Consider the following 12,776-nt stretch of genomic DNA (forward strand, 5'->3'; position numbering starts at 1 on the left):
AGTAAACAGTAAAGTCGCATCAAATCCCTGCCAAACACTTATTCAATTACTAATTATCTCTTAGACAACTGCTTCATTGTGGGACTGTGCTGCTAGCTTGGAATTAGGATCATTTTCTTCCACAGATCTTAAGTTTTTCTCTCACCCAGCAGACTGTTTATTTTATATTACTGCTGCCCACTTGGACATATGACAATGCAGCTTATCACTATGTTAGCTGAAGCATTTATGAAGGGGTAGGTATGGGTTCAGAATTGTGAAACAACAATGGAATGGTACAAGACAATGTTATTTGTGGTTGGCATTCTATACACACAGACGCACTTGCCCGATGGATAAATTAGTATTCAAGTGACTCAACATACCCAAAGAGATGACAGTTCTTTTTACATCATCACCAAATTGCAGTTAAAGTTTTACTTTCAAACAAGTAATACAAGTTTATAAGAGTACAATAGCTCATTCTTCAAAATGATTTGTAATCTGAACTAGTATTAATACAAATATTTGTTATACAGCATCCTTAAACATCCTGTAAATGAACTGTCACATTCATATTTTGACTCTGAGAATGCCTGTCCACTAAATACAATGCCAGAAAAAAAATAGTAACTTCTTTTACAGCTTTCCAATTCACTCAAGATTTATTGCTGCAACAGTGCATATGGAACAGATGAAATTATTACTAAACAGACATTGTTTCTTGCCTTGTTTCGCAAATTTTATTATGGTTATTGCACAACCTATGTTTCTGGTTATAAGCCAATTTTCAAGTACATTACTGATTCCAGAGTTGAAAAATCAAATTACAATGAAATCAACACCCTTAGCTGCTTACAGGCATTGACATATGTCAACGGGGACAGAGGAAAATGTGTGCCCCTACTGGGACTCGAACCTGGGATCTCTTGCTTACATGCCAGATGCTCTATCCATCTGAGCCACCAAGGACACAGAGGATAGCATGACTGCATGGATTTATCTCTGGCACGCCTCCCGCAAAACCCACATTCTCAACGTATTGTCCCGCACTACACTCGTAGTGCCCCCTTCGCACAGAAGAAGAAGATGGTCATGTGGCCGGTTAGCCTTAACTATATATTTATTAAGATGGTATCTGTTCTTTCAGACATGTTCGAAAGAACAGATACCACTGGGACCAAGCAGCTCGTTTGAATGAAATTACAATGAAATCAACACCTTTAGCTGCTTATGGGCATTGACATATGTCAACGGGGACAGATGAAAATGTGTGCCCTGTCCGGGACTCGAACCCGGGATCTCCTGCTTACATGGCAGATGCTCTATCCATCTGAGCCACCGAGGACACAGAGGATAGCGCAACTGCAGGGATTTATCTCTGGCACGCCTCCTGCGAAACCCACATTCTCAATGTATTGTCCCGCACTACACTCGTAGTGTCCCTGCCCATTATACTCATATGTCAGTGCCTGTAAGCAGCTAAGGGTTTGATTTCATTGTAATTTCATTCAAACGAGCTGCTTGGTCACGGATGGTATCTGTTCTTTTGGACATGTCCAAAAGAACAGATACCATCTTAATAAATATATGAAAAATCAAAGATTAACAAGATGATAAGGCAAAGATAAACATCTCAACTTCTTAACGTAGCAGTCCTTGGTTAAGTGTAAAATTACTTCAGTGGGCATTTTTTTTGTTATAAATTACATATTACACTAAAGTGACTAAACATACCTAGGAATAATGTTATGCGTCAGCCTAGAGCTTTTTATCTACTCATTGACTGAGGTCCAAAGTTTTACTTCTATGTAGGAGTTGTGATATTATCTAAAAGAGGTGAATAATTGAATGGGGTTCTCTCATTTAATAATGGATGTGGGAATATACACATCTGTTTTTAGAATTTCTGACTGACTGAGTTTTGCCCCCTATTCCTCTATGTGTAAGGCTTCTACATCTATTATGTGTTTTTTGTTTTTGTTAAGGCAATGTTCTGTAAAAGCTGAATCAGGTTTCTTCAGTCTCCAGCTTCTATTATGTTCCTTAAGCCTGCTGCAGATTGACCTCCCAGTGTATCCAACGTAGCAAGATTGACACTCCCAGCATATGATCTTATAAACCCTACTTTCTTGTGATGGCTGGTTGTCTATCTTTTGCATTGAACAAGCAACTACCTATTGTCTGAGGGATATAGAAAAGCACAGAGAAACCCTTTGCTTCAAAATGTTACTTATTCTGTTTGACGTTTTCCATACAAAAGATAATCTGCACCATTTCTTTTCCAGTTTGGCTGTGTTATTAACTGAAGACAGCAGAGACCTGGCTTGCTTCTTCATCTTTTCACTTAGAATTTTGTCAGTGATGTTGGGGTCAGATTCATTATTTGTGACTATTGTATTTATTGTATTACATTCCTGGTCAAAGTCTTGGGGCATGGGGATAAAAAGGAGGCGGTGCCTCACATGGTGGAATGCTCCATGTTAGTAGGCTGTAGCATGTTGGGGGGAAGCTGGGATGAATGTGTCAGTGATGGAGCCTTTCTGATAAATTTTAAATTCATGGTTGCTGTCTTCTGTCTTTCCTGGACATTACATCTACATACATACTCCACAATCCACCATACGGTGTGTGGTGGAGGGTACCTCGTACCACAACTAGCATCTTCTCTCCCTGTTCCACTCCCAAACAGAACGAGGGAAAAATGACTGCCTATATGCCTCTTTACGAGCCCTAATCTCTCTTCTCTTATCTTTGTGGTCTTTCCGCGAAATATAAGTTGACAGCAGTAAAATTGTACTGCAGTCAACCTCAAATGCTGGTTCTCTAAATTTCCTCAGTAGCGATTCATGAAAAGAATGCCTCCTCTGCTCTAGAAACTCCCACCCGAGTTCCTGAAGCATTTCCATAACACTCGTGTGATGATCAAACCTACCAGTAACAAATCTAGCAGCCTGCCCCTGAATTGCTTCTATGTCCTTCCTCAATCTGACCTGATAGGGATCCCAAATGCTCGAGCAGTACTCAAGAATAGGGTGTATTAGTGTTGTATAAGTGGTCTCCTTTACAGATGAACCACATCTTCCCAAAATTCTACCAATGAACTGAAGATGACTATCCGCCTTCCCCACAACTGCCATTGCATGCTTGTCCCACTTCATATCACTCTGCAATGTTAGGCCCAAATATTTAATTGACATGACTGTGTCAAGCGCTACACTACTAATGGAGTATTCAAACATTACGGGATTCTTTTTCCTATTCATCTGCATTAATTTACATTTATCAATATTTAGAGTTAGCTGCCATTCTTTACACCAATCACAAATCCTGTCCAAGTCATCTTGCATCCTCATACAGTCACTCAACAACAACACCTTCCCGTACACCACAGCATCATCAGCAGACAGCCGCACATTGCTATCCACCCTATCCAAAAGATCATTTATGTAGAAAGAAAACAACAGTGGACCTACCACACTTCCCTGGGGCACTCCAGATGATACCCTCACCTCCGATGAACACTCACCAAGGACAACGTACTGGGTTCTATTACTTAAGAAGTCTTCAAGCCACTCACATATTTGGGAACCAATCCCATATGCTCATACCTTAGTTAGGAGTCTGCAGTGGGGCACCGAGTCAAATGTTTACCGGAAGTCAAGGAATATGGCATCTGTCTGATACCCTTCATCCATGGTTCGCAAGATATCATGTGAAAAAAGGGCGAGTTGCATTTCACAGGCGTGATGCTTTCTAAATCCGTGCTGATGCATGGACAGCAACTTCTCTGTCTCAAGGAAATTCATTATATTCGAACTGAGAATGTGTTCAAGAATCCTGCAACAAACTGATGTTAAGGATATTGGTTTGCAATTTTGAGGATCCGTCCTTCTACCCTTCTTATATACGGGCATCACCTGCTCTTTTTTCCAGCCTAAAGACAGCAGACAGCAACCATACATTTAAAATTTATCAAAAAGGCTCCTTCACTGACATTTATCTCAGCTTCCTCCCAACATCCTACAGCCTATAAACATGTAGCATTCCACCACATGAGCCACTGCCTCCTTTCTATCTCCATGTCCCAAGAAGATTTTGACCAAGAATGTAATACAATGAAAACAATAGTCATAAATAATGAATCTGACCACAACATCATTGACAAAATTCTAAGTGAAAAGATGAAGAAACAAGCTAGGTCCCAGTTAACAACACAGCCAAAGTGGAAATGAAATAGTGCAGATTACCTTTTATAAGAAAAATCTTAAACAGGATAAGTAACATTTTGAAGCCAAATGGTTTCTCTGTGCTTTTCTATGTCCCCCAGACCCATAGTAGATTCAATTAAAATGAAATTATTGCATTTGCAGATCAATAACACAGGTGGCTCTCAGGTACTAGGTATTATTAACCCATGCTGAAATACCCATATCAGCATGTGGTGTAGCATCCACGGGTGCCAATGAGGTGCTCCATTCAGGGATCCAGTCAATCATATAGATGGCAAATACTGTCCTGGGATTCATTATGCCATGCTTGCCTGACCTGTTCAAGCAGTTCTATAAGAGTTGTTGGTTGACGAGTTGCATGAGTCCCTTCTTGTCCCATCATAACCCACAAGTGTGCAATTGGAGACAAGTCTCGAGATCATGCTGGCCAGGGAAGTTGCTGCATGTCTTGCAGAGCATGTTGAGTTTCATGGCAGTGTGTGGATGAGCATTATCCTCTTGGAACAACATATCACCTTCCTGCTCCAAGAACTGCAAAAGAATGGGTCAAACAACATTCTGCATATACCAAGTGCACGTTAGTGCCCCCTCCAGAAATGCCAAAGGTGAACAAGAGGGTAGCTTGTTGCACCCTAGAGCGTAAGGCCTGGGATGGGGCTCATGTATCTTGGATGAATGCACTCTATGAGACAGCACTCACCATGTCTACATTGCATGTGCAAATGACCTTCACTTGCATGAAGGCAGAATGTTTTCATCACTGAAGACCACAGCACTCCCTTCTGTCTCCCAAGTGATACTATGATGGCACCAGTTGAGCTGTACACATTGATGTTCTAGTGAGAGTGAAAGATGGAGTAGAGATGTGTACTCATAGTCCCACTTCTAATAAACAGTTTTTAACAGTTCATGTTGACATGTCTGGACTCACAAGCCCTCTTGTCTGTGGTGTGGTAGCTATACAATCTGCCACAGCTGCTCTTACTGTATGATGATTCTGGGGGGCATCTGTGCTGCATGTATGTCCAGAGCCTCTTCTATGGGTGTAAGAATGTTCACATGACCACTAATGCACAATTGACACAACATGTCCAACTTTTGTAGCAAGTCTGCAAAAAGACCATCCTGCCACTCAGAAGGCCACAATATGTCCACTTTCAAACTCACTCAGTTGGCTGTAGTGGCATGGTTGCCTGCTTGCTTCACACGTTTGCACCACACTGAGCCTTCTGGCTGTGGACATTCTCTATTAAAGGGTTGACACAGATGGCATTCTGGTAGCTATGCCACAATGCTACCTGTTGGCAGATGAAACTGAAATCATTAACAGTGCATCTACTATACCCGAGATGTCATATGCCATCATCAGATCAAAATCAGTGTAGTTTTTGCAGGTGAGCTATTTCTTTTCTGGCATTATATGTGTGATTGTCACTAGACAACATTGTAGTATTAATTAGTGCTCTGTTACACTGATACATCCATTGATCTTCCCAAGTCTGCTCCTCAAAGTGGATTGTAAATTACTGATATCCTAATACACATTTACTAAGCAGAGACTTAGCGTAAAGAAGGCACATCAGATGAACAACATAACGTAATTAGTATAAGACTACAACTAATAAGAGCCTGCAACTTTCTTAATTTTGTACCGTTTGTTCAGTAAAGACTAAAAGCGAACTCCATCTAGCTAAAACTGTTCACTTTTCATGAATTATCTCACTTATCATATTTGTTTTGTATGTTTAAAAACTGCATTTGTGCAGAATTGTTGTTGATGTCCATTTTCTTAAGTGTACATGTTTCACAAGAATATGGTGCCTAAGACCAAAATTTTCTGGTTGTGTTGTATCAGAAAATATAATTTTTGGCAACAAGTTTACAGTTCTGATAAGTCATTATTTCTACTTTTAACAAACATCATAATATTGTAACTTTTTGTATTTTTTAGGTATAGTTAGTGATGACATCAGACGGTAAGATATGTTACTTTATTAAATATTGTTTCATAATTTGCAGTAACAGATACTGGAAATTGCTGTTGTAGGGATTTGATGGACCAAGAGGGGAGGCAGGTCCACCTGGTTTCCCAGGGGAGAAGGGCAAGATAGGTATGCCAGGATTTGCAGGTTATCCTGGACCTCCTGGAGAGAAGGGTGACAAAGGCGCTGAAGGAAAAACAGGGCAACCTGGTGACAAAGGTGACAGGGTAAGGACAAACTGAGCCACACCTAATCATGTGTACATACACAAAAGTGCATGTGCACATACAGGCATATTCTTTCTCTCACAATTACAAACAAACACACATACACACACATTAATTTGTTTACTTTACTTATTTCATGTGAGAAGAGTGTATTTTAACTATATGCAGTAGTGAATAGAATATGAGAGATATGAATGATTTTGTCATGCTATTACAAACAACCCCCCCCCCCCATGAACCATGGACCTTGCCTTTGGTGGGGAGGCTTGCATGCCTCAGTGATATAGATAGCCATACCTTAGGTGCAACCACAACGGAGGGGTATCTGTTGAGAGGCCAGACAAACGTGTGGTTCCTGAAAAGGAGCAGCAGCCTTTTCGGTAATTGCAGAGGCAACAATCTGGATGATTGACTGATCTGGCCTTGTAACACTAACCAAAACGGCCTTGCTGTGCTGGTGCTGCGAACGGCTGAAAGCAAGGGGAAACTACAGCCATAATTTTTCCCGAGGGCATGCAGCTTTACTGTATAGTTAAATGATGATGGCATACTCTTGGGTAAAATATTCTGGAGGTAAAATAGTCCCCCATTCAGATCTCCGGGCGGGGACTACTCAGGAGGATGTTGTTATCAGGAGAAAGAAAACTGGCGTTCTATGGATCGGAGTGTGGAATGTCAGATCCCTTAATTGGGCAGGTAGGTTAGAAAATTTAAAAAGGGAAGTGGATAGGTTAAAGTTAAATATAGTGGGAATTAGTGAAGTTCAGTGGCAGGAGTAACAAGACTTCTGGTCAGGTGAATACAGGGTTATAAATACAAAATCAAATAAGGGAAATGCAGGAGTAGGTTTAATAATGAATAGGAAAATAGGAATGCAGGTAAGCTACTACAGACAGCATAGTGAATGCATTATTGTGTCCAAGATAGATACAAAGGCCACGCCTACCACAGTAGTACAAGTTTATATGCCAACTAGCTCCACAGATGATGAACAGATTGATGAAATGTATGATGAGATAAAAGAAATTATTCAGACAGTGAAGGGAGATGAAAATTTAATAGTCATGGGTGACTGGAATTCAACAGTAAGAAAAGGGAGAGGAGGAAATGTAGTAGGTGAATATGGATTGGGTGGAAGAAATGAAAGAGGAAGCCGCCTGGCAGAATTATGCACATAGCACAACTTATTCACAGCTAACACTTGGTTCAAGAATCAAGAAAGAAGGTTGTATAGATGGAAGAAGCCTGGAGATGCCCGAAGGTATCAGATAAATTACATAATGGTAAGACAGGTTTTAAATTGTAAGACATTTCCATGGGCAGATGTGGACTCTGACCACAATCTATTGGTTATGAACTGTAGATTAAAAATGAAGAAACTGCAAAAAGGTGGGAATTTGAGGAGATGGGACCTAGATAAACTGAAAGAACCAGAGGTTGTAGAGACCTTCAGGGAGAGCATTAGGGAACGATTGGCAAGAATGAAGGAAGGAAATACAGTAGAAGAAGAATGGGTAGCTTTGAGAGATGAAATAGTGCAGGCAGCAGAGGATCAAGCAGGTAAAAAGATGCGGGCTAATAGAAACCCTTTGGTAACAGAAGAGATATTGAATTTAATCAATGAAAGGAGAAAATATAAAAATGCGGTAAATGTAGCAGGCAAAAAGGAATACAAACGTCTCAAAAATGAGATCGACAGAAAGTGCAAAATGGCTAAGCAGGGGTGGCTAGAGGACAAATGTAAGGATGTGGAGGCATATATTATTAGGGGTAAGATAATGTACATGAAGATGAAGTAGCAGATATGATACTGTGTGAAGAGTTTGACAGAGTACTGAAAGACCTAAGTCGAAACAATGCCCTGGGAGTAGACAACATTCCATTGGAACTACTGTCAGCCTTGGGAGAGCCAGGCTTAACAAAACTGTACTGTCTGGTGAGCAAGATGTATGAGACAGACGAAATATCCTCAGACTTCAAGAAGAATATAATAATTCCAATTGCAAAGAAAGCAGGTGTTGACAGATGTGGAAAATACCGAACCATAAGTTTAATAAGCCACAGCTGCAAAATACTAACACGAATTCTTTACAGGCGAATGGAAAAACTGGTAGAAGCCGGCCTCGGCGAAGATCAGTTTGGATTTCGCAGAAATTTTGGAACACTTGAGGCAATACTGACCCTACGACTTATCTTAGAAAATAGATTAAGGAAAGGGAAACCTACATTTCTAACATTTGTAGACTTAGAGAAAGCTTTTGACAATGTTGACTGGAATACTCTCTTTCAAATTCTGAAGGTGGCAGAGGTAAAATACTGGGAGCAAAAGGCTATTTACAATTTGTACAGAAACCAGGTGGCAGTTATAAGAGTCAAGGGGCATGAAAGGGAAGCAGTGGTTGGGAAGGGAGTGAGACAGGGTTGTAGCCTATCCCTGATGTTATTACATCTGTATATTGAGCAAGCAGTAAAGGAAACAAAAGAAAAGTTCAGAGTTGAAATTAATTTCCATGGAGAAGAAATAAAAACTTTGAGGTTCGCCAACGACATTGTAATTCTGTCAGAGACAGCAAAGGACTTGGAAGAGCAGTTGAACGGAATGGACAGTGTCATGAAAAGAGGGTATAAGATGAACATCAACAAAAGCAAAAAGAGGATAATGGAATGTAGTCAAATTAAATCGGGTGATGCTGCGGGAATTAGATTAGGAAATGAGATGCTTAAAGTAGTAAATGAGTTTTGCTATTTGGGGAGCAAAATAACTGATGATGGTTGAAGTAGAGAGGATATAAAATGTAGACTGGCAATGGCAAGAAAAGCGTTTCTGAAGAAGAGAAATTTGTTAACATCGAATATGGATTTAAATGTCAGGAAGTTGTTTCTGAAAGTATTTGTATGGAGTGTGGCCATGTATGGAAGTGAAACATGACGATAAATAGTTTAGACAAGAAGAGAACAGAAGCTTTCGAAGTGTGGTGCTACAGAAGAATGCTGAAGATTAGATGGGTAGATCACATAACTAATGAGGAGATATTGAATAGAATTGGAGAGAAGAGAAATTTGTGGCACAACTTGACTAGAAGAAGGGATCGGTTGTTAGGGCATATTCTGAGGCATCAAGGGATCACCAATTTAGTATTGGAGGGCAACGTGGAGGGTAAAAATTGTAGAGGGAGACCAAGAGATGAGTACACTAAACAAATTCAGATGGATGTAGGTTGCAGTAGGTACTGGGAGATGAAAAATCTTGCACAGGATAGAGTAGCATGGAGAGGTGCATCAAACCAGTGTCTGGACTGAAGACCACAACAACAACATTACAAACAAAAATAAAAAAGTCTCCAGTTTTACAGGTGCACATAAATAGGTTAAATTCAAGAATCCCCATTTACTTAACTTAGTTTTATTGTAATGATAATGTCACAGACTTCAGGTTTGTGACAAATAACGGTGTTTTGTATCAACAAGTATGTTTTAAAATTACTGTAGCAGCAGGGACATTGCTTATCTCTGTCATTAATTACAATTAACGGAAGAAATCTTAAGTTTGTGTTACTATTCTGAAAACAGAGTCTCCCTATGACAGCATTATAATATTAGCAATAACTAATCTTTGCATTTGCAGGGAAATCCTGGCCAGCCTGGGGAGAGAGGAGAAACTGGTCCTAGAGTAAGTAGTCATTTTGTTGTATGAGAGGACTGCATGAAGCAGTCCATCCTTCAGTTCACCTACTCAACAATTTTCCTAAAGCAGTGACTAACTTGAAACACATCTCAGAGTGGAGATGAAGCTAAATGCTTTTTAACAACTTCTTGATAGCATCTCCTATATTATAGACTAGTTCTTAAATATAATCATTAACAAAATTTTTAAAAGGTCTATTTCCATATTTTTTTGTAATCAGATGTGTGTTGTCAGTGATTTACTTGAATACTTGTAAGTGAACTGATCGATTATGTCATGAAAAGATTGAATGAATGATGTATGAGTTTTCTCATCCTGCATCTTCAAACCATTTGTGGCCTTTCAGCCTTTTATTTTATATTTTCTTACTGAATAATTGTGCTAATAAAGTCACTTCGGAAATAAATTGTGTCTTATGAGATCTGTTTGCAGCCAGTTGTAATCTAATGAATTGAATCTGAATATCTCCAATGTAATATCCTTTTGATGTCTCACACTTCATTCTATGGTCATTTGAAGAGAAAAATAACTTTTGCAATGTTTATTTGAATTTTACCCTTTTCTTTTGCTGTTGTGGCATATGCATATTCTAACACGTTAAAATAATTACAGGGTTTCCGTGGATCAAGAGGAAGAAGAGGTGTAGAAGGTATTCCAGGACCAAAGGTAAGTAAAAAAAAAAGCTTTAAACTGAGTTTTATAAGGAGCAATTACATTACAAGTAGTAAATGTCAGATAGTTTGTATTAACAATGTTAATAGCCCCTTTACACAGAATAATTGTTGACTGTGAAAATGGCATATCATCCTACTCATTGATGAAGTTACTAAATCATCATTTCCTTGTATTTTATCTGTGCTCTAACACCATTTAATATATTATGGTGATGGTCCTAACTAAGTTGGTGTACTTTGTTGGTTGCTCCAAGATACCCCTGCACCTAACTCCCAAGGCCTGTTTACCAAATAAATTCACAACATTCAGTGCAGAGTTTCATGCAATTTTTATAGCTTTGGAGCAGCTTTCCAGCATCCATTCTGTGAAGGGAATCAAGTTCAGAACACAAACAGCAAGGGGGGCATCATTCTTCTGTGTATCAGGGTACATTGGGATTGGAGAAAATGTGTTCATGAACACAACAGCTAAATATGTCTGCATAGAACAGTGTATGGCACAATGCTTCATTTCCTTGTATTTTATAACATTGCTATTGAGTCTTTCGAGCATTCATCAGGAGGGGGGAAAATGACTGGGAGTAATGTCCTATTAGCCACTTGGAATTCCTTCTGCAGGTTATTTGAGTATGACAGTGTGATGTTATTGCATCTTCAAACAGGACACCGCTGACTTACAATGCATGGATTTCTTCTCAAGTACCCTAGCAGTGTGCAGGGGTTGTAGTGTTCAGATTTTTGTATGCCAAATTGCAATGGAATATCTTTCATGATGTCACAAGAGGGATGCAACTTATTGTCTGATCTTCCCTGATTTACCTGCCAATGAACTGAATTCATTGTGTGGTGTTTGACCTCTTACCAAAATTTCTAGTAAGAAATCTAAGTGTTTTCTCTGGGTGGCTGGTTCATCCATTCATTTTGTAAATGATCAGTTGGCTACAGTTATACCTACTGTCCTATAAGTGTCTTTTAAATTACAGGAGATGTTAATTACTTTAACTCTCATGCATTTGAGGCTAAATGTGATAGACACTGGGAATGAGAAAATGAAGTTAAGTGTGATTTCACTTGTTGATTTATCTATATTAGATATATTAACCAAATATATCTCAGATTTTATATTTGTAAATCCAATAAAAACTGTGATGCTGAATGACTTTACTGTGTCACTACTATCATATCACTTACCAAATAATGTAATAAAAATGTGATAATTAACTAGATCCTTTGCTACCCATGTTAATTGATTTTTCACCTAAAGCTCTGTCTACCATCCCAGAAGGATGTGTATTATCTTTTTTGTATAATATTCTCTTAGTCGTGCAACAGCCTCTATGAAAACTCTAGTAATCAGACAATTTTGATTGATTTTCCATCTTTTACTCCAGCCATTAGTTAATTTCTTATCCTTGTCTCCAGTAGTAATTCTTATCCGTTGATGGAAACATATATAAATGGGAAAAGAAGAGATATTCTATCAAAGAAAAGCTATCTGGTTTATCAACCACAGAAGCTGTTACAAAATCTATAAATTTGTATATAAATGTGGACCAACTGGCAATAACTGCTTGTATACTTCTTATACTTTCAGGGTGACACTGGCCAACCTGGTCCCCCTGGGTCTCCTGGAGAACCTGGACCACAAGGACCAGATGGAATGAGAGGATTTATTGGACCACAGGGTCCCCCAGGACCAAATGGCAAGGATGGTATCCAAGGACCTCCTGGAGAAAGGGGCCCTCCAGTAAGTTATCAACTTCTATAATCTTTCCACACTATTGTTTAAACAAGAGATTTCAACTACAATTAATTGCCAGCAAAAGAAATACACACATTTTTATCACTATGTGACGATCAGTGGGAAGAAACAGTCTAGCTTGCAATGACAGCAGAAGATTTATTTACACATTTCACCTTTTTGAGGCATCATCCGAATTTGTTTAGGAACTGTGGGTAACACATTAGTGATAAGCAGCAAAAACTTTTTGTTGCCT

At 39.2% G+C, this 12,776-nt stretch overlaps 1 protein-coding gene across 1 annotated transcript in view; it reads left to right on the forward strand.

Annotated features, from left to right (window-relative positions):
- Positions 1-12,776, forward strand: part of LOC124723106 (collagen alpha-1(XI) chain-like) — a 543,500-nt gene that overhangs the window by 411,007 nt on the left and 119,717 nt on the right. The window contains exons 13-16 of the mRNA XM_047248286.1: positions 6,259-6,420; positions 10,046-10,090; positions 10,718-10,771; positions 12,374-12,526. Of these exons, the coding sequence (XP_047104242.1) occupies positions 6,259-6,420; positions 10,046-10,090; positions 10,718-10,771; positions 12,374-12,526 (414 nt within the window). The remainder of the gene's footprint in view (positions 1-6,258; positions 6,421-10,045; positions 10,091-10,717; positions 10,772-12,373; positions 12,527-12,776) is intronic.

The sequence above is a fragment of the Schistocerca piceifrons genome, chromosome X, assembly GCF_021461385.2.
Source record: "Schistocerca piceifrons isolate TAMUIC-IGC-003096 chromosome X, iqSchPice1.1, whole genome shotgun sequence".
Lineage (NCBI taxonomy): Eukaryota > Metazoa > Arthropoda > Insecta > Orthoptera > Acrididae > Schistocerca > Schistocerca piceifrons.